The sequence below is a fragment of the Dermacentor variabilis genome, chromosome 2 (genome assembly GCF_050947875.1).
Source record: "Dermacentor variabilis isolate Ectoservices chromosome 2, ASM5094787v1, whole genome shotgun sequence".
Classification (NCBI taxonomy): Eukaryota; Metazoa; Arthropoda; class Arachnida; order Ixodida; family Ixodidae; genus Dermacentor; species Dermacentor variabilis.
In genome coordinates this window covers 73589063-73612164 of record NC_134569.1, presented here as the reverse complement: position 1 = coordinate 73612164, position 23102 = coordinate 73589063, and the positions used below count along the sequence as shown (strand labels likewise).

The following is a 23102-nucleotide window of genomic DNA, read 5'->3' as shown; positions in this document are numbered from 1 at the left end:
CAGCACCCTTGAGAGCATTATCTTGGAGCTGATTACATAGTTTCAAATAGTTTTTCTTGTATCTGCTACAACTTCATTCCAAAGTGTTATCAGCAAGGAGAGGGAGGTCAATCTGGTGCTTTTATTTTATTAAATATAGTGAGGTCGTAGTAGCTATATGATAACTATTTAACTCTGCTATACCTATCCATTGTAATAGTGCTTGATGGAATAAATATTATCTGGTCAGTAGCATGTATCGATGAGTAGTGAAAAAGGTAGCTAGGTCTACTTGTTACAAGATGTAAAATTTTTATTGGATGCAAGCCATCAGAGGTTTAAGCTTGATCAAGTATATATGCTATCTACAACCCTTCTACGTTGCTTTTGGCACTTATTCTTGCACTGTGAAAGTGACAGCATGGTTGGTGATGTCTTTTATGATCTGTTGCTACCAGGAATTCTGAAGGTGCAAGTGGGACCCCAGCCTGTTGTCAAAAGCATATTGAAGCAGGACCAACATCAGGAAGTCAAGGAAGACGTCAAAGGCATCCTGAAACAAGAGCCTGTCCCGGATGCTGCACCTCCAACTCCCATAAAGCCCATTCTTAAGCCGGAGAAGCCCTCTGCCGAGTCTCCAAAAAGCTCCGGCAGCGAGTCATCCTCGGAGGAGGAAGAAGAAGAGGAGGAAGAGGAGTCGAGCTCTGAATCGAGCTCCGAATCGTCTAGCGAGGAAGGCAGTGAGACCGAGGACAAGAAAAAGATTCTTCTGGGTGGTCAGCGACATCTGGTGATTGCCCAGGGCTCTTCACCACAGGCTTCCCGCAAGGTCATCTCAAACCCGGCAGTCCAGAGGAAGCTCAATGCTTCACTGCGCCGCAAGGAGGAAGAGCGGTGAGGGGAAACTCCTCATTTCTCTGATCTGACTCTCTTGCCTGCTTGTGGCATGTGGCATCTCTTCCATGTGGCAACTTCGGGGGTTCGAGTGCTGTCCAGTTGTAGAGAATGTTGCTCGTTTCCCTCCCAGTGCCTTACCCCTGCATGCTTGTATAGAAAGCCTGGTTTCTTCTTTTTTTTTTTTTCTTTTTCATTTTTGTTGCTGCTGCTGCTGCTAGTGGCCGTGAGCTGTGTTCTTGCTTCGTATCCGAAGCTTTGTTATTCGAATGGTGCTTGCAAAGTTGTGATAGTTGCTTGGACATTGTTCCACTTTTGGCTTTGAACTGGGTGTGGCTTTCCCATGGCTAGACTGCTGATGTGTGGGTGCTATTGTGTCCAGTGAAGTCATTCTTTTCTCTTTGATGTGAAGCATTGTTCTTTAGATTGGAGCTTTTCTTGCTTGTCTTTTTTTTACTTTTTCTGCAGTCAACATGAGGTTTGACGAGTCGATTGATTTTATATATTATATAGCTTGAGGGGGTGAATTTTAAAGTAAGATGTTGCAAGCCATTATACTTATTTTTAACAGTGGACTGCTGCTTGAAACTGGTTGTACAGTTTACTTCGTGCAATAAATTTTTACCTCATGGAGCCATCTTTTAGTCTGTGCTCCTTTATTACAAGAAGGAAAAAAGAAAGTAAGGCTGTGGCCTGCAGGTTGCAAGCAACCGGCAGAACGAGATGTACATTCAGAAACAGTGTCAGGTATGTTACGGTGTGGCAAGTTAAATACAGCGATGAGCTTAATTACTTAGCAGTCTTTATTTAAACTGACAGCTTCAAGAATTCTTCAATTAATTACTGCTTCATCAGCACTCCGAGATATTGTGAAGTAGCAGGTGTAGGGGAAAGTTCACCTGACCTCGTGGAGGTTGAAGACTGGGCGGGTTGGTATAGCATACGAGATGTTGAATTGCGAAAAATTTTGACAGTACAAACAGATGAAACACACAACGAAGCACTACACAGAAGAGAAACACAGTTGTCTTTCTGTTCTGTGTGTCCCATCAAAATGTTGCACAATTGAACACCTGGCCTTGTGGACTGAGTGTCGAATTTGTTGTCGGTAAAACATACAGAAGAACAACTTTATTGAAGAATAAGATGCTTAATGGGTGGAGCCCCTAGAGAAGGGCCCCACTGGCTTCCGCACGCAGTTTTGCTTGTCGGATTATGGCCCTTTGGACCTCTTCCTGTGAACTGGACAGCACCGCCTCCCATTGCGTATGCTCCATAATTTCCGAGTTTGTTTTTTTGTGTATATGCCGTGCATGCCCATGAGATGTTGTCTAAGGTTGGCGGAGCCCCGCACCATGGGCATGTGTCCATATATCTTTCGGGATGAATTTTATAGAGAATATGCAGGTTGTTATATGTATAGGTTTGCAGCTTTCTCCATATAACCTGTTCTTCCTTACTGAGATTCTTACACGGGGGTGGTAGTTTCATTGAATTTCCTCTGATAGTTTAAAATTGCAGAGTAGTTCTGGTCAATGGGGATCAGGTCGTCAGAGGCGTCCTGTGAGCACTCGTGGTGTGTAGCATGCTCACGAGCTACTCTGTTGGCCTCTTAGTTTCCTCTGATTCCCTCATGACTGGGTACCCATAAAAGGTAAAGTCTGGCTCGGGGTTTTATATCTCGTATAATCCTATAGGCTGCGGTGCATACTTGTCCCCTGAGGTAGCTTCTGCATGCTGCTTGAGTCTGATAGGATGGTTATTTGTTTGTTTGGTTCCATCGCTTTGATAGCAAAGGCTATCGGCGATTTCCTCTGCTTCCACGATAGTGGTGTTGCGAGTGGAGGCGCTAGTGATTTCTCTGCACAAGTAGTCAGCGACGGCAGCTACCGTTCTTTTCTGCCTGCCTGGGTATCTTGCCGCGTCCATGAAACGGGAATTTGGTTTGTCTCCGTGCCTTTTTTTTTCAATGTATGCAGCTCTGGCTGCTCTTCTGCCTGCATGTAGAGCTGGGTCCATATTTCTGGGCATGGGCACCACTTTGATGGTGTTTCTGATTCTTGCGGGTATGGGTTTAGCTTGGCCGTGTATTTCTAGGAGCTCTTGATACCAGAGTCTGCCAAGGAGTTTCCTACGGACCGTGGTCATTTGTGTGAGTCTGTTTCTTCAAGTTATTAGTTGAGCTTCTGCCAGTTCCTCGAATGTATTATGAATCCCGAGAGGCACGAGTTTTTCGGTTGAGGCGCATGTGGAATTTGTAGGGCTATCTTGTATGCTTTCCTTAAGCAGGAATTGATTGCATCCCTCTGTTTTCGTTAGCTGGTAATACGGCAAGCTGTAAATGAAGTGGCTAACCACCGGACTTCTGATTAGGCGAAGGGTGTCTGATTCTTTCATCCCCGTCCTTTTCGTGGCTACCCGCTTTATTACTCTTGTGACTTGTTGTGTTGCTGTCTTGATGAGGTTAAGCCTGCATTGGCAGTATTGATTTGATTGTAGCCACATGCCGAATACCCGGATTGCGGTCTTCTCAGGTATTGCATCATTTGCAAGTCTGATTCCAGTTTAAGGGCAGGGTCTGCCGGGATGTCGCGATTCCTTTTGCCTCTCCAGGCTCGTATAATCGCCGATTTCTCCGACGCACATTGCAGCCCTCTGGCTCGCATGTATGTCTCGCTTTCACAGGCAGCTGCTTTTAATCGTTCTTCTTTTTCACGTAGCGATCCGGTGACACACCAGACTGTAATGTCATCCGCGTATAGGGTGTGCTGGATACCTGGGATGGCTTGTAGCTTCCTTGCAAGGCCTATCATCGCCACATTAAATAGCGTTGGTGCCCTGGAGAGTGCCCTTGTTGGGTGCCTTGAAGGTCTTGGTTTCTAGTGCTCCAAATTTAATCTCAGTGGTTCGTTGGTTTAAAAAGCTGCGAACATAGTTGTATATCCACTCTCCGCAGTTTGTTTCAGCCAAGCCATAGAGTATTCCTTGGTAGCTTATGTCATCAAAAGCTTCCTTTATGTTGGTGACCATGACAACGTGTTCGCTTGATCTTGGTATATTTGTCAGGACTTCTTCCTTCAACTGTAGGAGGACGTCTTTAGTTGAGAGCTTGGGTCTGAATCCAGACATAGTGTCTGGAATGATTTCTTGTCCTCAAAGTAGTTTTGTAATCTAGAGTTTACTATTCTTTCAAATAGTTTACCCAGACAGGAAGTTAGGGAGATTGGTCTAAGGTTATTAATTCTTAATTACCCTGTTGCCAATGTTCATTTATAAATGTAGTATATGCTTGTAAAGCCTCATTGCTTAGGTTTCTAATCATGGGGTTAGTTATCGGGTCTTTGCCTGCCGCTGAGTTTCGGGTCATTTTCGCTATGGCAGCTCTAACTTTTTCGATGGAGATGGTTTACAGAGTTCAGGGTGAGGTGCCTACCTGGATTTGGTCTGTCAGGATGGCGGAGATTGGTCTGTTCCGAAGCACTTGTATAATTCTTCTTTGAGTTCTTGTTCTGTCCCTGGATACGCACGGATTAGCCGTTCCACCGCTTTACAGCCCTCGTTCTTGGTTTTGGTTGGTTCTATAATTGCTCTTAGTATGCGCCAAGTTTTTGTGGTACTCAGTGTGTCATTAAGGGAGTCGCAGAAGCGTTCCCTATTGGACAGAGCTAGTTTGGTTGCGTACTCTTCCGATTTATGGGCGATTTCTGCAATGCGCACTTCTATCTTCCGGTTCTGTTTTTGTTGCCTCAATCTTTTCATTAGTCCTCTGCGTGCCTCCCAGAGATGCAGCAAGTGAGGGTCTATCTCGGGTATCTCACATGTGCGGGCTAGTTTTTTTGTGACTTTATTCTTTTGTGTTGTTAAATTTTCACACCATTTCCTTAGATCATAGATTGTGGTGCTTTGTTGGCTTTGCATCCGGCAGTATTTCACCCAGTTGGTAATTTTGGCTATTCCTATGTGTCGTTTGATTTTCCCAGTCTGAATTGTGGTGTTGATGATGTAATGGTCACTACCTGAATCATTTAGGGTGTTTATCCGTTGCACATCTTCACAATTCTGCACTATCATGTCAGGGCTGGTGTCCATGCTCACACTGTTGCCCTGTCTAGTGGGCACTACAGGATCTGTTATAATTATCATGTCGAGTTCCGTTTGTTCGAGAATGTTTCTGCCCTTAGCATCCTGTTTTGGGTATCCCCAACTAGGATTTTTGGCATTGAAGTTGCCAACTATCACCAGTGGTCTTCCTTTTACCTGGCGGACAGTTTCCTGCAGGAGGCTGTCAAACTTTATCTTTCTCTGGCTTGGTGGACTGTAAATGTTTAGTATAAAGGCACTCTTTTTGTTCAGGCCCTTATATGCGATTTCTATTAGTAAATGGTTAATATCTATGTTGGTAAAAGGATCGTGTTTGATTGCGGTAATTGATTTCACTGCCAAAGTCGCTATTGCTTTCTCCGAATCCAGGTGTGTGTTCACCTCGTATCCCTGAAGGTTTGGAGGGTATCGGACTTCCTGAAGGGCTATGACAGCTGGTGGCTCACTCTTTGAGCTCGCCAGCTGTGTTAAACGTCCCCTTTTCCGCCGGTATCCACGACAGTTCCACTGCCAGATTTCGAAATCTTCTGTTATAGTTGGTTCATGTTTAGGCATGGTTGCTTTCTTGTGGAATGGCTGCTAGCCCTGGTCTGGCGTATGGCTTCTCGGCTATTTCTCTAATGTTGGCTCTGGTAATTTGCTTGCGTACTGTTTTCATGATTTCAATTTAAAGAGCCTGGAGTTTTTTGTCAGACTTCACCTCCTTCAAACTCAGTCATTTGTTGCGTTAGTTGTTCTGTTGTTAGGGCTGACAACTGTTGGATGATCTGTTCTGCTATTGAGGGTAATAGTTTTTAAAAAGTCTCTTGGATTTGTGTCTGGAGTGTTTCGACCGTCAGCCTTTCTCCCTCTAATCTAGGGTGCTTTTGGGGTGCTGGTACAACTTGCCCCGAAGCTTGCTCTGACTGTGCTGGTTTAGCCTGTGTGTTCTGCTGCTGTGACTGCATTTGCTTTAGTATCGCATTCTCACGCTCAGTCGCCTAAGCGAACTCTCATGAGTTTTAGCTCTTGTTCTAGGTGCGTTATCTGTGCAGTTGTTTGAGGTGTCGGTTGGGAGGCTATTGCTGACCAGCTCACCTTGCTTTTGTCGCCTTCATTCTTTAAGAGATTGTTTCTTGTCCTTCTGTTGGTTGGCGCTTTGCTTTTCCTTTTGTTTTCTGCCCCGGTAGTTGGATCGGCCTCGGGAGGTCGACCTAATGCGCGAGCGGGTCGTTTCCCGCGAGTCAGTTCTCTCTATCTGAACTGAGCCACCTCTTCTTGGGGGTTCCTGTGAAGCGGTTATGTTGTCATACACTGTCTTCCCCTTTGCGGGATGCGCTTCAGTTTTTTGGTGCACTCTAGGGCTGCTGTACGATGAGCTCCCCCGCACAGAGCACACTCGGGCTCGCACTCATGGTCCGCTGGTGGGTCGCGGAGGCCACATTTCGCACAAGCCTTCATAGTTGGGGTTGGACAGACATCCTTCCTATGTCCTTGATTTTGGCATATCTTGCAGTATTGTCGAGTGGGCTGGTAGGGTATACATGGCATCTTGCCACCGTAGTAATATACGTAGCGTGGCACTATGGGGCCATCGAACGTCAGCACTGCCATCCTTGATTTGCCAAGCATATGGGCATAGAGTATTCGTACCCCTTGCGTCCACACTCTTAGGTTGTTGATGAGTTCGTCTTCTGTAGTTCCAGGCTCCAGTCCATGTATGACTCCCTTAAGGAGGTTGTCAGGTGTGGAGATGTATGTGTTTACAGAATGTATGTGGCCTCACAGCTCCAGCTCCTTGATCCTCAGGATCCATTCCGCAGTTCGTTCTTCAGGCGTGCTTGCTATGACGATGTTGGAGCCCGGCCATATCCGCAGCAAGAAATTGTCTCCTGTGATGTTTGCAGGTCCGCCACACGCCTGGACTATGGCTCTGGATACATCATGAGTCCTCAATTCCCAAATTGCCAATCCTGGTTTCGGTCTAATAATGATTTTCATGTCATTCTGGGTAGAGGGGCTGCTCTTTAGCGTGGGTGGCCCCTTTTCACCGCGCGTCGCCTCATAGCTTGCTCTCCTGTAGGTGGTATTGCTTCATGGGCCTCGTCACTCCCTCCTCGGGAGCTAGGGCACCCCTGTTGTCCTTGTGCAAGCGCGACGTGCTGAGCGTCTCCAAAGCGTTGCTCCACCTCTGCCTTATGGCTGTGGGGTGGTTGACCCCGCCATTCGACTTGGTGGTCCACGCTTTTCTTACTTTCTTGCGTGTTCGTAGTGATAATGCAATTTGCCACTGACCTTGCTTTCTGATGTCCTCAGCGTTCTCAGTGTCGGTGGTGGACTCCTCGTAATTCACTTCGTCAGGCGAGAGTCGTCATCAACACTCGTGACTGCCTCCATTTGATTTTCGGAGTCCTGGTCCATGTGCATTGTGGTCTCTGGTTGGTCCGGGTTCATATAGGGTGGAGTGCTGCTCGCCACATAGCGGTTAGACCGCGTACAGGCTCCTGGAGCTGTGCTCTCCACACCATTTGTTAGTGTTAGCATGGTGAGTTGGCATGCAGGTGATGATGTTCAATTTCGGAAGAACCGGGGTTCGCATCACCAAAAACTTGGTATCGGCGACATCCTTACGCCTTCCGATATATGTGGTCCAGTTTCGGGGGTTGTCCATTGATTTTGGCCGCAACAGGATACAATCGTAAACAGAGCTGTTGAGAGCGGGCCACTGCTCGGCGCCACCTCAAGCGAGCAAGACCTACAGAGAAAACCAGGACTTTGCATACAGGGGGTGAACTTTTGTGGGATCTGACCGCATGCCAAGCTGTGTTTTTGCACCTTCCATTGAAACAAGCACCTGGTATTGAGACATGGCATGACACATGCGCATCCACTCATGCCCGTATGCACACAAATTGTGGCCACCATCTTGGGGAACTAGCATATCTAGAAGCTGTGCAAACAGGACAGCATAAGAATGTTCGCATTGCACTAAGTGACAAATTGAGTGATAATGCAGTGAAAAAACAAACCCCATCAAGAACCATAACACTGTGCGTGTGACTATCTAGGGCACTGATGTCATCGTGGCCATCATGATGGGAAGCTGCATCTGTGATGTCATGTGAAAACTCTCTACTAGGGGCTATTTTCAAAGAGTACAAGAATGCAATTTGGCTCATGGTCACAGCTACCGCATCATTATCCCTTGTACATACGCCAAATGTACTGTTACAAAATATTGTCTATACTCATTACAACGGACTGTCGACTACAATGGACGAAATTTGTAGCAATCTTTTTCAAAATCTGTCTACAAAACATACTTTCTCCGTGTGGACACAGGCTGACAACTGACTTGTGAGGGTCAGCTGACGATTTCGGCTCAACTCAATGTTACGCGAGGGAGGCCAGAATTGTGCCCTCTTCTTTAGTGCGCAAGGCACAGGGGGAGGGGGTGTGAGAGAGGGTAGGTTCTACTCGGTGGCTGCTTACGGCGAGGCTGCCATATCTTGAAAGCGATCTGCGATCTGGACAGAGTGCATGCTTTTGTGGGCCTCATCTTCAAAGCAGTCTACGATGTAGACAAAGTGCGTCCAGTGCCGATAGCTTCGTATGCGCTGTGCTTTCAATGTTTAGTTTGCATTGAAGTGAGAGGTAATGCGAAGGTCAATTTGCTCGCTGCTGCTGCCGTGCTTATCTTGCTTAATTCGCTATCGCAATCGATGCTTCACTTTCTGGGCGAAACTGTGACTTTTTTTGTTTTTTACTTAAGACGTTTGTCACTCACTCTTTGCTATAAAGTTGTTAGACATCGCAACGAAAGTTTTGGAAGTGAGGCATTTTGGTTATTAAGGACTTCGGATAAAACGAGACATTCTTTTGTCGGATTATCAGGATCCGTTGTAACGAGAGCCGACTGTACTCTGAATTGCCATTTTTCTTTTATATCTCGGTGGTAATAATAAAGATGAGAGGAGTTGTACACAGTTGCTTGAATGTGTCAGGATAAATATGGCAGTAACTGCATATAACATTTCTTTGATAATGTTGATAAAAAGAAAATTTGCTACTTTCATGGCTGTTATGTTGATATAGCTTCAGCTGTTATGTGACTGTAGGGAATTGAATGAATTAGCATAGGCCTAGCTCTGTATGGCAAGAGTTCATGAACAATTGTTTAATCTCTCGTCAACTTCATGCAGCCGAGTTGCGAACTGGCCTCTCTATTTTAGCCTGAAGTAGGACTTTGCACACACTTTCACCATGGCGTACAAGAGGGGCAGCGAGACAGCCTTTCTTGAATTGCATGGGCAGTTTATTGAAAGCAGCTGCAACTAGGCTGTGCTTGAGGCTGTCAGCTCGCCTGGCACGCTTAGGCTAAGGAAAATGCTGGTATCCATTTGCATGTTCTCATGGTTTCGGTAGCTGCCACTTGTCCTCGCATCTGTTTCATTACTTTAGACACCTAGTTCCTGGGATGGAATCCCGGCCATGGTGGCTACGTTGTGATGAGAGGTAAATGTGAAAAGGCTTGTTCCCTGCACATTGGGTGCATGTTAAAGAATCCCAGGTGCTAAAAATTAATCTGGTGTCCCCCACTACTGTGTGCCTCGTAATCATATCGTGGTTTTGATACGCAAAACACCAGAATTTAATTTTAACACATGGTTCCACATGACTCTGGTCTTATACTTGCAACATGTAAGAGATTCTTTCATTCATGACAAGTCATTCTTTAAGAAAGTTCCACCATTGTACTCTGGGTATCCATAGCATTATTGGGTATACTTTGACTGAAGTTCTAAAAAGTGCATTTGTGTTTGTAACTCCTGAGCATGCTTAGTAACTTCTACAAACCACGTGTCACATTCTGAGAGATGGCACTGCCATGGTGGTGGCAGCTTCACTGGAGCCATTAGATGAAAATCGAGGAGCTGTACTCCCATTTCTCAGGTGAGTTCTTTGACACGCAGAGAGAATGGCTCTCGTGCTAGAACTCGGTTATGAAAAAGTACAGCTGATGAGGTATCGTTAATTGTATGATATAAGGGATGGTTGCAATTTGATTGTACTTTTAAAAAATATGTAAAACTGGAATATGTCCTCTGCAAATGTGGATGCCACTTATTACATTAAACATAGCGGCTCAGTATTGAACTTGTTTGAAAGGCACTGGTTCTGAGGTGAATACCTAAGTGGAAAACAGGGTCCAGCATCTTCAAGGAAATTCATGTAGCAGATGGGGGCACACTATAGTGCTGTAGTTCAAGCGTAAACGTTATGAGGCTCTTGCACAAGTTCATGAAGCACTTTGTCACTACCCCATGTTGCCTGCGACAAAATCTTAAGTAGGTTCATCATTTTTAGGCATTCCCATTAAGGTATTTAGTATGGGCTGGGAAAGTTAGTTTTGAATCAAGTCTAATTTTATTATCCTAAGTGCAATTGCTCGAAATTCTACACAGCTGTATCGAAGCTGTGAAATAGCATGTCATGCAGCAATAGGTCCAATGTTTTAGGAATGAGACGTCTTGCATCTGGAAGCAGCATCTTCATTGTAGAAGCTTATGCAGTGATGGCAGCTGTGAAAATTGAGAAACCGAAGCTACTATAAGGCTCCCTAAGCATTGTGAAAGCTTTAAAATCTCTATGAAAACAAAGCGGCCCTGTAATCAACTATCTTTATTCGCCACAATGCACAACTTATGCATCTAATGGCACAGAAGCATTAAGGCAACATTCCTGCAGATGAAATGTCTACTTGCATAACGAAGAAAGCTAGCAATCCATCCATTCCTGTTACAACCATAGACCTGAAGTCATTCTTGCGTAAGAAACTGAGGAGCTATTGGCAACTCTTGTGGGATGTGGGAACATCAAATAAGCTCCACGTAGTTAAGTCACACTTTGGGAATTGGGCTTCAGTAACGAAGCCACAATGTGATGTCCTCTTGTATGGACTGAGAATAAGGCACACATATGGTACCCATTTTTGCCTTTTGACTGGCGCTGAACCTTCCTTCTGTGGTAGATGTGGTGGAGGACGGTCAGCCTCTCAATGTTACTGGAGTGTCGGGAGGCAGATGCTCTTTATTAGCAAGTTGTACACAAAGTTAACTTATATATTCGCACAATCCTGTCCCCAATTCTTTGATATGGAAAGCTTCATAGTTTCTATTTCCAGTCTAAACAAGAAAATTGAGTACAGAAATGCGTGCAAGTCAATCTTATATCCAACTCATTAATAGAGAGCTTGCATTTTTAAACCAGACATTAAATATATCACGCTGAGCACATGTTTCTTGCCATTTAGTTTTTCTTTTCCTTTCCTGGCGCATGCGTGACAACAATCAGTGGGATTTTCTTCGAATTAAAACTTGGTTCGGAGTCCAGCGTTTGTCCCGTTCTCCTTCATGTGCTTGCATATTTTAACCTTACTGGAACCATCGTACATTCACTGTATACAAACTCGCCCTATACTGCGAGAACCACGGTTCACTTGCACTTTTTCGCCAGCCACTAGAAACCCACCAATGTCTAACACCGATAGTCATGCGTTCTGGCGCGGCGCAAGGCCATATATGGACGGAGGCAAGAAGGAAACTGATGATGCCATTTGGTTTTGGTAGCTAGTGCAGCTCGCGACGTAGCATGGCCTCATAACATTCGCGCACGCTGGTAGCTTTTGCTGCGGTTGTCCCATTCGCATGGAGAGAGCTTAATTTTAATGGTGGGCATGGCCGGCTCCTTCTCTGCTCCACTGTGCTTGCACCCAAGGGCTCTTCATGTGTTGAGAAGGCTTTCACATACTTGGGTACTGTTGCTGTGCCTTGAATGAGGCAAGATAAACAGGATGTTTCACTGTTATATAATCCATTATCGATTAGGAAATGATGGCTGAAGGTGTACGAAGGGCAAGGCATGTGCTGTTGGCTATTCAATATTAATGCGTTAATTTCTTTTGTGCGCACATATACTCTCACTACATTCACATTGGTATGTAAAAGTGGTATATCTGTGCAAGAGTTGGTCATTAGACGGGTAGGAAGTATGACCAGCCACAGACTATCCCCTTTCATTGATCTTTTAAACTATGGTGTATTGCTGGCTTTGTTAGTGAATGAACAAGCCTAACTCGCAGGACTAGGTATGCCAGTTCAAAACTGAACATTCAAGATCAAATGACACTGAAAGTGTGAACACATAAATGTCTCGGCTAAGCCGCAGCAAGCTTTAAAAATGTTTCATTGCGGATTAAAGAAAATCCATGTGTTCTGCTGCATGTGTTTGCGTGCCATTGCAGGCTGTGTGCCACATTTTCAAGGCTGGATGGAGCGAGAAATCGTCCGCAGAGCACCAAATGATAAATTTTGCTATCTTTTGCCCGTTTATTAGTATATGATAATGCCTGCTTGAGCGGTAACTATAATTATAAACAGTACGATTGAAATGTTAGCTGCACCAAACGCAAATCTGCATGCATCTTCCCAGCCGTGTGTGTGGTTACAGCACGTTTATTTTATTTATTTTAAGAATATACATATTTATGAATACCTTGCCGGCCTTCAGGAAGGCATCGGGTAAGGTGGAAACTATGGTTAAATCACGTAAAACAAGAGTTATGGAAGGGAAAGAAAGCATCAACATAACAATAGCTTTATTCGCATAACGTACTTCTGTGCAAGACCAATACAGTCGTTGCAAAAGGTACAATTGAAGTGAAAACTAAACAGGAAAGGCTGCACACGGTGAAATACTAGTAAATATTACACGAGGATAATTACACTACAGAGTATGCTTACAATGCAGCAATTGCCATATCAACTGCTGAATCACCACAGTGCAAAGTGCAAAAGAAAGAAAAACAAGGACAAAGCAGTTGCAAAAGATTAAACTCTGCCATCTACGATAAGCTACAAGTTCAAACAACGAATGGCGTGTAAAGTTACATATTTGTTTAGAAAAATGAATTGTGAAACATAAGTACAACAAAATCAGTGGATAGAGGGAGAGAAACTTATTTACAGAAAGGCTGAGGTCGGCCTGAGCTATAATTAGATCTGGCCTGCTATCAATGGATAAGAATATAGAAAAGGACGAGTAAAAAAATTACCGACGATTACGTTACTTCCTAATGCGAAATTTGAGCGCAGCAAATAAGCTGTTTCACCTTTTCGATAGATTGAGGCAAAGAAATCGAGCAACACATGTATGCGCTATCACAGAATTTTTTTTTTATTTTTCACACTTATTCCTTTAACGAAGACTCCACTAGGTAAGCTTCTGCTTCGGCGGCACGCACCTCTGGATTCTGACGGCGACGGCGCTGGGCCTCTGCTCTGGCAGCTCGTTTAGCAGCAGCAGCAGCAGCAGCAGCAGCAGCAGCAGACGGAGGACTTCCATCGGTCGTCTCGCTCATGGCTCAGAAAGAACTGGCAGATAATTTCGCAGTGGCGAACGGCAGCGGCAATTTCGGCTCGGGCGGTGCACATATACAGATCCGCCGCCACCGATCTGGCTCTCTGATTGCCACCGCACAGGGCGAACGGCAGCGGCAATTTCGGCTCGGGCGGTGCACATATACAGATCCGCCGCCACCGATCTGGCTCTCTGATTGCCACCGCACAGGGGTTGCATTGGAGGAGGAGCGAAGAAAGGAATTAAGTTCTAGCCGGCGCTTTGACAACCGGAGACTAGCAGGAAGAGGGGGGAGGGGGGCGGCGTGTACACCCAGCGGCAAACGATGGGGGCAGAAGCGCGCGCAGCAAGCGGACAACACGATAAAGGGAGGAGGGAAGAGATAGCAGCGACTGACTGATGCCGCTGACGCCGATAGTGAGTCAACCCCAGCTGCGGAGTTGGTTTCAGGGACAACGCCGCCGATGCCGACACAAACAATATGATACCCTCGCTTCCGCAGCGCTAAGAACCAGGTATAGCCGTGGGAAGGTGGTCACGTATTCGTCGACGTGCCGGGGCCTACGTGAAATAACCGGCGCGTCGGCAACTGAAGAGCACCCTATCCGCCACACAAGAACAGGGGGCGGGGGACCCTTTCCTCCTCTTTCTGCATGGCGGCGACGGTGTTCTATGCAGTCACGTTATCTTGACTCTCTAGCGGCGTCAGCGGCATCCAGCGGTATCAGTCGGTCGCTGCTAGCGCTGGGGGGATGAAAGGGGGGCGGAGCTGGTTACGAGGCCGACGACAACGCCGACGACGACGCGAAACCCAGGAACGGACGCCAATGAGCTGCGCTCTAAAATGAAGGCACTAGTTGGTTGAGACCTCAAAATGTTCGAAGCAGACCTGAAAAGTCGTCTGGGATGTATCCTGTAAAGATCTGCAACACGCGAAAAGAGGAGATGCGCACGTTGCGATCTCGCGCTGTCTGCCTTCTAGGGCCGCCTCCGTGTGCACCGGAGCCCTCGGCTAACAGCGCCATCCAGGGGCGACCGGGCGCGCCCGCTGCATTACATTCTCTTAATTTTTTTTTTTTTTTTTTTTTTTGCTGGGGAGCGCATTGAATTGTTTTTCTCCGGCGCATTGGCCGGAGAAAAACCTGCAAGCGCGTGCAGTCTTCGAGGCCGTGCGCATGGTGTCTCGACAATAGCTGTACTGTTGTTTGATGTACGTTCTTTCACCTTACGCGAAAAAAAAATCTATCTCCTCGGACACATTGCAGCGCGGTTTAAGCTGTTAAGCGTCGATAAGCGCACCGAGTATGACAACACTGAGTGTGATATGAAGACCAGGAAAAGATTCCCAGCAACAAATCTGGTACAACTATTTGCTGTATTTAGCCGTTGAACGCCATTCGTACGCGTTGCGCGCGGTTTTCTTTCGAAATAAGTTCGGGCTGGGGGGACTACACAATGCAAAAACAATATTGCTAACCTCGGGCGTTATAACATGTTTTTTTTTTGTTCGTTTGGATCTAAGCATATATTCGCACTCCGATCTTCATGTGCTAGGAGAAGGAAACGGTATGGTTACACTCGAGAAGATTCGGTATGTGCACTCGTCTTCCACCACAACGAGCTGCAGCTGCAGACGTGCTACGTTTCTCGGCAGAGCGCCATAATACTTTCGCGCATGAATGGCAAGTCGACAGACGTATGTACTCATATAGACGCGCGTCTGCATAAACAGATGCTTCGTCAAAAAGAAAGAAAAAAAAAAGGAAAAGAGCTTTGTCTCGCGCCAGCTTTCTCGGGAACAGGCGATTTCTGCGCGTCTCGAGGAAGGCGGGATTTACAGCTTCGCGGGCCCAGTTTCGCATACGTGACCCGTGTTTTGTCCTCGGTCGCACGTCCGCGGGGATGAACTGCGCTGGGTTTACGCACTTTGTTCGGCAGACAGGGCTCGCGTTTAGTTCGGTAGTAGCGTTCGACTACCAGATTTTCTTGCGACAAAGACGACCGAGGGGGAGCGAACGTCTCTCCCTTCAGGCAGACCTTCGCGGCCTTTGGGGGGATAAGCCCAGTTTTAGCCTCTCTGCCCGCTGCGGCGGCGCGGTGTGATTCCCGGCCGCATTTTAATGCCCAGAAAACATGATTAAAAAAAAAATAAGAAACCGATGGTCAAGGCTAAGCCGGAACCTTCTACTGCGGCGTCCCTCCTAGCTCCAGTGTTTCTTTGGGACGTTAAAACCCACGAATCCCATCTGCTTGAGCCCCTGAAGAGCGTACTCTTAACGGCGTCACATTCTCTCTCTCCTACCCATGACATGGTCTCGGCTCGCCGAGCCGTATATTAGGAGGCTGTCGCATTGAGCAATCGGCAGAAGGGCACGACACGGGTAGTTGCGCGTGCAGCGCGATGCAGTCAGCCAGCCACTTCGCGTTACTGGACGCAAACAATTCTCTCGCCGGGCCTGGAAGGGGGCCGGCTGGGGACCGCTTGTGGCCGCAGCCTTGACCAGCTAGCCTCCGCGGGGCCAACCGTGTCTCCGCCGCCCGGATCACGACGCGCTGTGGTGCTCACGACGGGCCAGCGCGCACCCTCTCTGCGACGCGCCTTTTCTCTTTTGTTTCCGTCTCCCCTGTGTCCGACGAGCGCGGGTGAGAACCGTACCGAGTGAGATTGAATACTTCTCGCGGCGTTTCTTAACGGGGATGTGTGTGTGTGTGTGTGTGTGTGTGTGTGTGTGTGTGTGTGTGTGTGTGTGTGTGTGTGTGTGTGTGTGTGTGTGTGTGTGTGTGTGTGTGTGTGTGTGTGCGCGTGTGCGTGCGCGCAGTTTCTTTGCTTTGCATCCGTTCCGAAACGGAACACTCGAGGCACGACAGAGACGGTTCAGGCTGAACTGACGGTTACTTTACTAGCTTATGGAAATGATGGAATTAACGGTTACTGTCCCTTGAAGCGCGCTCATTCAACTGGATGCAAATTATTAGTCACACATGTTTGCCAGGAATCGTTCGATAGGATCTGTGCAGATGTTCCGGTCTTGATTTCATTTTATTTCCTTAAAGACCCCGTAGTAGGGGTATTACATAAGGGGTGGGAATACAACATATACAAACAAGTGTTATAATGCATTCAATTCTGTAAATAAAAAAAAAAAGTTAAATCTTGAACAAATTGTGAAGAGCAGGTGATGGCAGCGATATGATTGCCATTCCAGTCTTTAGATGCTCGGTTGAAAAATGAGGCTGTAGATGTATTTGTGCGTGAATGTGGTTGTGCTACCTGCTGGGGATGGCCAATGCGTCGTGACCGGCGCGTTGGGGGAACAATGTATGGTGGTCGATTAAGCGTCGAATAGTAGAACCTGTAGAAGAGGGAAAGGGTGGCAGTGCGGCGACGAAGAGATAGAAGCGATAAGGAAGATTCTTTTTTTAAAGATGATATGCTGACGTTGTAAGAGTATGTGGAATCAATATACCTGGTGGCGCGATTTTGAACTACCTCGAGGGCATTGGCGAGATATGCTTGATGCGGATCCCAGATGGCAGATGTGTATTCGAGTTTCGTTCTTACCAATTATCTATAGGCTAACAGTTTTACATGCAATGGAGCGAGGCGAAGGTGATGTCTTAGAAATCCCCAATGTTTTGTTAGCCGATGAAGTATTAGTAACATGCGCATACCAGGCTAGATAATTAGTCAAGGTGATACCTAGGTATTTGTAGGACTCCACTGATTCCACGGTGACGTCACCAATCCGATAAGAAAAGCGAAGAGGGTGATGACGAGGGGTAAAGGAGGAAAGTTTGCATTTATTAGAGTTGAGTGTCATCAGCCAAACATCACACCATTCTTGTACCGGGTTAAGGTCGGATTCACGAGTTATTTGGTCAGTGATGGTATTGACTGCGCGGTAAATAACGCAGTCATCGGCAAACATACGGATACGGAGTGGACAACAGTGGAGTGGCAAACATACGGATGCTTTTGTAGTGGACGCCATATTAACTCTCGCTTTAGGTGAGCACCTCATCTATTTCCTGGCAGAAGGGAAAACATCAGTATACTTGGCGTTTACAAGTGGTCCACGTTCGAATGACGACACGTATGCCCAGTGCTGTTAAGCTTGATTCATGTGCAGGTATATTCAGCGTGACATGGCCGATGGCTACCGCAGGTTGGGAGCGAATGCCGGCGGTATCGCATGTATCGCCGTCCTAACTCGCCGACAACCCTTATGTAGGCACCTTGCGCTGAAGCTTTCCAGAGTCCGGAGCAGCGCCGAACACAGAGCCCAGCGAGTGGTAGAAACAAGATTGGAGGGACGCGATAAAGATTCACCGGGACACCCCCGACCGCTTATCACGAGACAAGAGTATCAGATATATGATAATATCAAGAGCCCATGCTCAGCATATGGCTGGACATGTTTGCGATCGACATCTGCAGCGCGAGCATTCGTGAACTCTACAAAGATCGGTGCGCGGACACTGACGAACGTGGGTCATTGTCGCTTGTAATGGCGTCTCGCTTCCTCCGCATCCCTCGCGGCCAGTGTCGGCAACGTTTGGGTGACGTTTGGCTCCACACTTCGAAACGGGTGGACAGCTATATAGCGCCTTAGCTGATTCAATATATGCACATAAACAGATGGAGTCAGGCAGTCCCTATAGAGTCCGTGCAGTGGTGATCATGCTTTATTGGTATCCCACTTGAAACAGGGCGGTAACAAATGCTCGCCTAGCCTGATTGATCTAATCGAAGTTTTCATATGCTGGACAAAAACTTGAAGCGCCCTCTGGCTGGTGCAATACGTACTACGGCGTTTTGGACCGTTGATCATATTAGAGTAGTATTCAGTCCACTCCAATTCTAAAATATGTTAAGATGCGAGCAGTATGTCGTCGTAGCACCTCAAAAACAGTGTAAAGGACATAGCATTTGTGGAGTTCTCATCACCGTATTTTCGTGCACGCGAAAACGAAGGGGGCACTCGTCGCTGCATTGTTCGCGCTCGTGTTTCTGTTTAACGGTAACGCTCGTAACGATTGCCATGATCGTATGACAGAGGCGTGTAATCACTTTCAGGGTGTATTCCCCGAGCATTTTTGAAAACGAGCGCGGTTTCTCGGTCTTCCTCCTTTTCCTCCTCCCGCTGACTCGACCAGCTGCGCTCGCCGCTGCCTCGCAGCAGGCTTCTCCGCGAAGCGCGCATCCCCGTGCGCAGTTTCCACCCTCCTCGCCACCCTGCTTCCCCCTTTCTCTCCGCGCACACCGCGCGTCCGCCGCGATTGTCGGTTGCTGCTGCTGCTGCGCTCAAAACTACCGCCGCCCAGCATCCGCGTCGGTTCTCCCTAGCAGCCTGTCGGCGTGCCCGTTGCGGTCGCATCTTCGGAACGGCGTTGTGGGACCCCCGCCACTCGCTTGCCGGCCTCTGTGCGCGCGCGTGTTGTGCGAAAGAGGCGTTCTCCGCGGCTTGCTGCTGCTGCTACTGCGTCTTCCTTCCGCCTGCCGTGCTGCGGTGTCGTCCGATGTGCGGTGCTCTGTGGGGATGACACCGGGCCGCCGTGTGTGCGCAACGCCGCCGACACCGCCACTTCGACCGCAAGTGTGCTTCGCCGATTGACTGCTTGCCGAGCGACAACGCTGTTGCGATGCTCGAACCCCTGTGAGTCCCGCTTCTCTATTGCGTGTGTTTCGCGCCTCGCGTTCTATACCGTGCGTGCCACGAATGTTGCTGCGTGCAGTAAAAAGCGTTTGCCTTTTCTATAGGCGGTCGTTCGGGACGTTTGCTTCCCATAGTGAACGTGCTGATTGACCTTGGAGCGGCCGTGAACGTTTGAATAGATACTGTGTAGAAGGATCTCCCTGCTTGCTTGTGTTATCGGGTGCTTAACTTGCGAGTGTTTTGTTTTGGCCGTTCGCGTGCAACATATGACAGCAACGTATAACGTTCTCCCATTCTTTTTTTTCTTCATCGTCGCTTGTTGCCTCGTACGACGCTGCTATCAGGACGTCGCCGTAAAGGTGCCAACCTTTTATCGCGCGCTTCCTCACTGACGCGCCGGAGTGTCGGCCGTCAATCCGTAACGGCAGAGTAGACCCTCGGAGACGACCACTGCGCGCGAAGGTCGTGGCGTCTAATGACGCGTGTCAATTGCTTCATCGCTTGCGCTGTGTCTCGTAGTACCACTTATTCACCTTCTTTGTTCCTGTCGCTTAGTGGGAGCCTGTCACTGATGCGGCGCGACAGTTGTGCTCGCGCCGCCGTCCGTTGGTAACAAGGTTGCACTGCAAATAACGTATCACGTTTATTGCACTCTACTTCCGGCCCTGCTGGGTTGACGCACCTGACAAGCAGTTTGTCGAATGTTCTTGTCGCGGCAACGATCTCGGTTCATCGTGTCGGGGCCTGACACAATTTTCATGGAATTTATCTAAAGCGGCTTGTGCCGCGCCGTGGCTATTTTTAAAGCCCTACGACTTCTAATCGTACATGCACGCTTGCTGCGATCTCGTTAATTTTCAGTGTGCTGATGCCTTACGTATGTACTTAGTGCAGTTGACTTTTTTTTATTCTTCCCCTGTTTAGCTTTCAGTTATCCATTAAATACATCCAGTCACACAACATTAGCTGTCGTCATCAGTGTTAGTTCGTAAAACTTCCATCAGTGCATTAGCGGGAGCACTTATTTCCCAAGCCTTATTGTCATTTAAATTGAAGTTGCGCGTGCACATGTGCGCCCATCCTAAGTCCGTCCCTAACGGTCGGTCCTTCCACTGATCGTAAGATTGGCATATGACTGAAAATGCGGTTTTGGTCGCGTATATTCAAGTCGTGCAGTCACGATTTTAACGCTTCATTCTGTTTACCTTTGTGTCATCGACATCGAAACGTTCCAAATACAGTTGTGACGGCTTAGCCATATGTTTCCCGCGAATGACTATAGCGTGCGACTGCATCGACACGTATTTCCGTTTGCTGAACGTTTGGCTGCGCCACGTACGTGTTAACGCATGCGTGTTCACGCTTGCTTTCGTCCATTCCTTTGTCTCGCGGTCGGCGCAGACCGCATTGTTTGGGTTCTTCCGAGTACGGGCTACTAAATTCTCTGCCTTAACTCGATTTTCGCTGCAAAGAGGCCCTAGCGGAGATGCTGTGCATTTTCCGCCTTGAGGTCCCGCTGCCTTTACATAAAACACTGTGTATGCACACTGTCGTTGGCATTTAGCTATGCCATGCATGTCTGTACAGGATTTTTTTTTAGCTGCACCAAATTTTTTAAATGTTTCGCATGGCAGATAGCGCAATTCCAACCCTTGGTCTAAATTACTCGATGAGGCGGCCATTACTTCTACGAGAAATGAAAACGTTCAATTGAATAATTAACGCAATTACTATGATTAACTTTTCAATAATTTATTTTACGGCACATATTTAAATGTACGAATGATCGCCGCTAACTTTGCACGGGTGAATTATCCACTTAGAACGAATTATCTGGACAGCACCATTTCCAAGATATCAACGTTCAGTGTCCTGTTTTAAAGAAACCGCAGTGTTCCATGAATTTGAAGGACAAAAGTAACTGGTACGCCAATGCATTTCTACGGACACTTCGAAAATTAATATATCGGAACTGGTCTTGTCCAGAGAATTCGTTCCACGTAGATACGCCGTGCGACCTAAACGGCGATTAATTAAAACGTTCATTCACGTAATTACGTTAATTACTCAATTGAACGTTTTCATTTCTCGTAGAAGTAATGGCCGCCCTATTGAGTAATTTTTAGATCAACGGTTCGAATTGTGCTATCTGCCATTGGCAACCGTTAAAAAAAATTGGTGCAGCTAAAAACATCATTTGCATAGCTAGGTGATGGTGTGGCGCCAGCGGTATAAGCGTAGGCTAACAAGCGACGATATACCGATGTGTTCAACTTCAATTAGGCCCTCTAACAGGCCATTTAAGCTACTTAACGCAATTGTGTTAGTAGCACTAAATTTAGTTTCGGTCAGTGCAAAACAGTGACGGCAATAGCCACTACGTTATTGCGCGACGTATGTCACCAGAACAATATGCTAGCGTCGCCTGCTAGGAAAAAATCGCAGCTTTTGCCCGATCCTTTTCCTCGCCTTACCTCCGGCGCTAACATTTTATGTTTGTGCTGCTGCTGCATAAATTGTCCCGTGCACCGTCGCTGTCGCTCCAACGGCTGCTGCATGCCTGGAGTGTTACCGCTCGCTTCTGGCCTTCTTCGTTGTCCTGGCGACGCAGTTCACTCAAGTGTCAACGTTCAGAAAGAAACGCACGTTCGAGGACCGTTGTTCGGATCTTTGCGCATTAATTACCAGCATGATGGCGCAGCACAAGACGAAGGACGGCATAAACTGCATACTTTCTTGCTTCGTCTTTTTCTGGGCCACGGTTCTGGTATTTAATAGTGTGCTAACTAGCCCGGCAACGTGTTTTATACAACTACTTTTTAGACGTACCGTGTCTTGCGTCGTGGCTGCCTGCCGGTGAACCGTGGCATCGTGGGCGCGAGCGATTTGCGCATATGTTTGCCCACGCCGTGCTTCTTAACTAATTCCTGCATTCTTGGTTGGAATAGCCGGCGTCTTTATGTGCAGCTAGATGCCACTCATTGAGAAATATTGGTTCTTTGTGAGCAAGCGTCCGCAGTCTAAACTGTCGCTTTTCCCAATTTTTTTTTTTTTTTTGGGGGGGGGGGGAGTTGAGGGATGGTGCAGCTGCCGAGCATGCACCGTGATGGCAGAGACGTCGACGTAGTTTTCCGTCAGGTTGGTGGTACCAGTTGGCGTATGAGCACGCTGCGAATGTTGCGTCTTCGAGCCATTTACTGCAGGCAATCGGCTAGTTAGAGCTAGTTGGCTCTTTCGTGAGAGTTCGCTCGAAAGAGCCGAACACGTCAGTTTAGCGCCAGTTGGCTGTGACGTAAAATCAGAGCCAACTGATTTTACGTCTACTGTTGCCTTCGACGCAACAAAAGCATTCTTGTGTGTACCTCGACCTACCCTTGCACGAACGCAGGTCAAATTGGATGTAATCGAACATATATTTAACGCACATCACTGTAACCTAGATGCTTCTCATGACGCGCAAAGAACCGCGTTGGACAATTTCATGTAATGTGTTAAAGGGACGGGACACTGAGAAGCACTAAATCAGTTTGGACCGATAAGATACCACTTGAAAACTCATTTCCTTACTTTCACGAATAGGCTGATTATTAGAAGAGAAAATGAGTCTAGGTTACATTTCTTTTTTAATTTCCCGCCAAAACCACAGCGTCGGTACCTGTGTGATGTCACGGATTTCACTGTTTCTTTTTTTGAGCCGCATTGGCTCAGCGAAAGTTCTCACAACTTGTCCTGTCCATTGTCTTCTCACAAGTTCTCACAACTTGTCTTGTCCATTGCGCTTTATAGCGCAATGTTGTGAATTCTCGCCAATAAACAATTAACTTGGCCCTCATAGACGCCATTAAAATTTAGTGTCTTTAGTATTGTAGAAGGGTAATTGACTAATAGAGGTGAAGTCATTTCTTTTTTCTTTAGCGTCCGTTTAACGTTGTGACCGTCCTCACATGAGCAGTATACCTGAGGGGTGTGTAGTTATTTTTGAGACCGAATCGAATAGTGCCAGAAGCAAATAAAATATTGAGTACTTTTCGAATAGTTATCACAATTACTGTAAAGTGATGCTCACATCCCAGT

The 23102-nt window shown here is 47.1% G+C and overlaps 1 protein-coding gene across 9 annotated transcripts in view; it reads left to right on the top strand.

Moving 5' to 3' along the window:
- The window catches only part of Svil (Supervillin), a 360495-nt gene that overhangs the window by 219887 nt on the left and 117506 nt on the right, over positions 1 to 23102 (top strand). For all 9 annotated transcript variants that reach the window (XM_075680927.1, XM_075680923.1, XM_075680924.1 and 6 more), the window contains one exon: positions 438 to 873. In XM_075680927.1, the coding sequence (XP_075537042.1) occupies positions 438 to 873 (436 nt within the window). The remainder of the gene's footprint in view (positions 1 to 437; positions 874 to 23102) is intronic.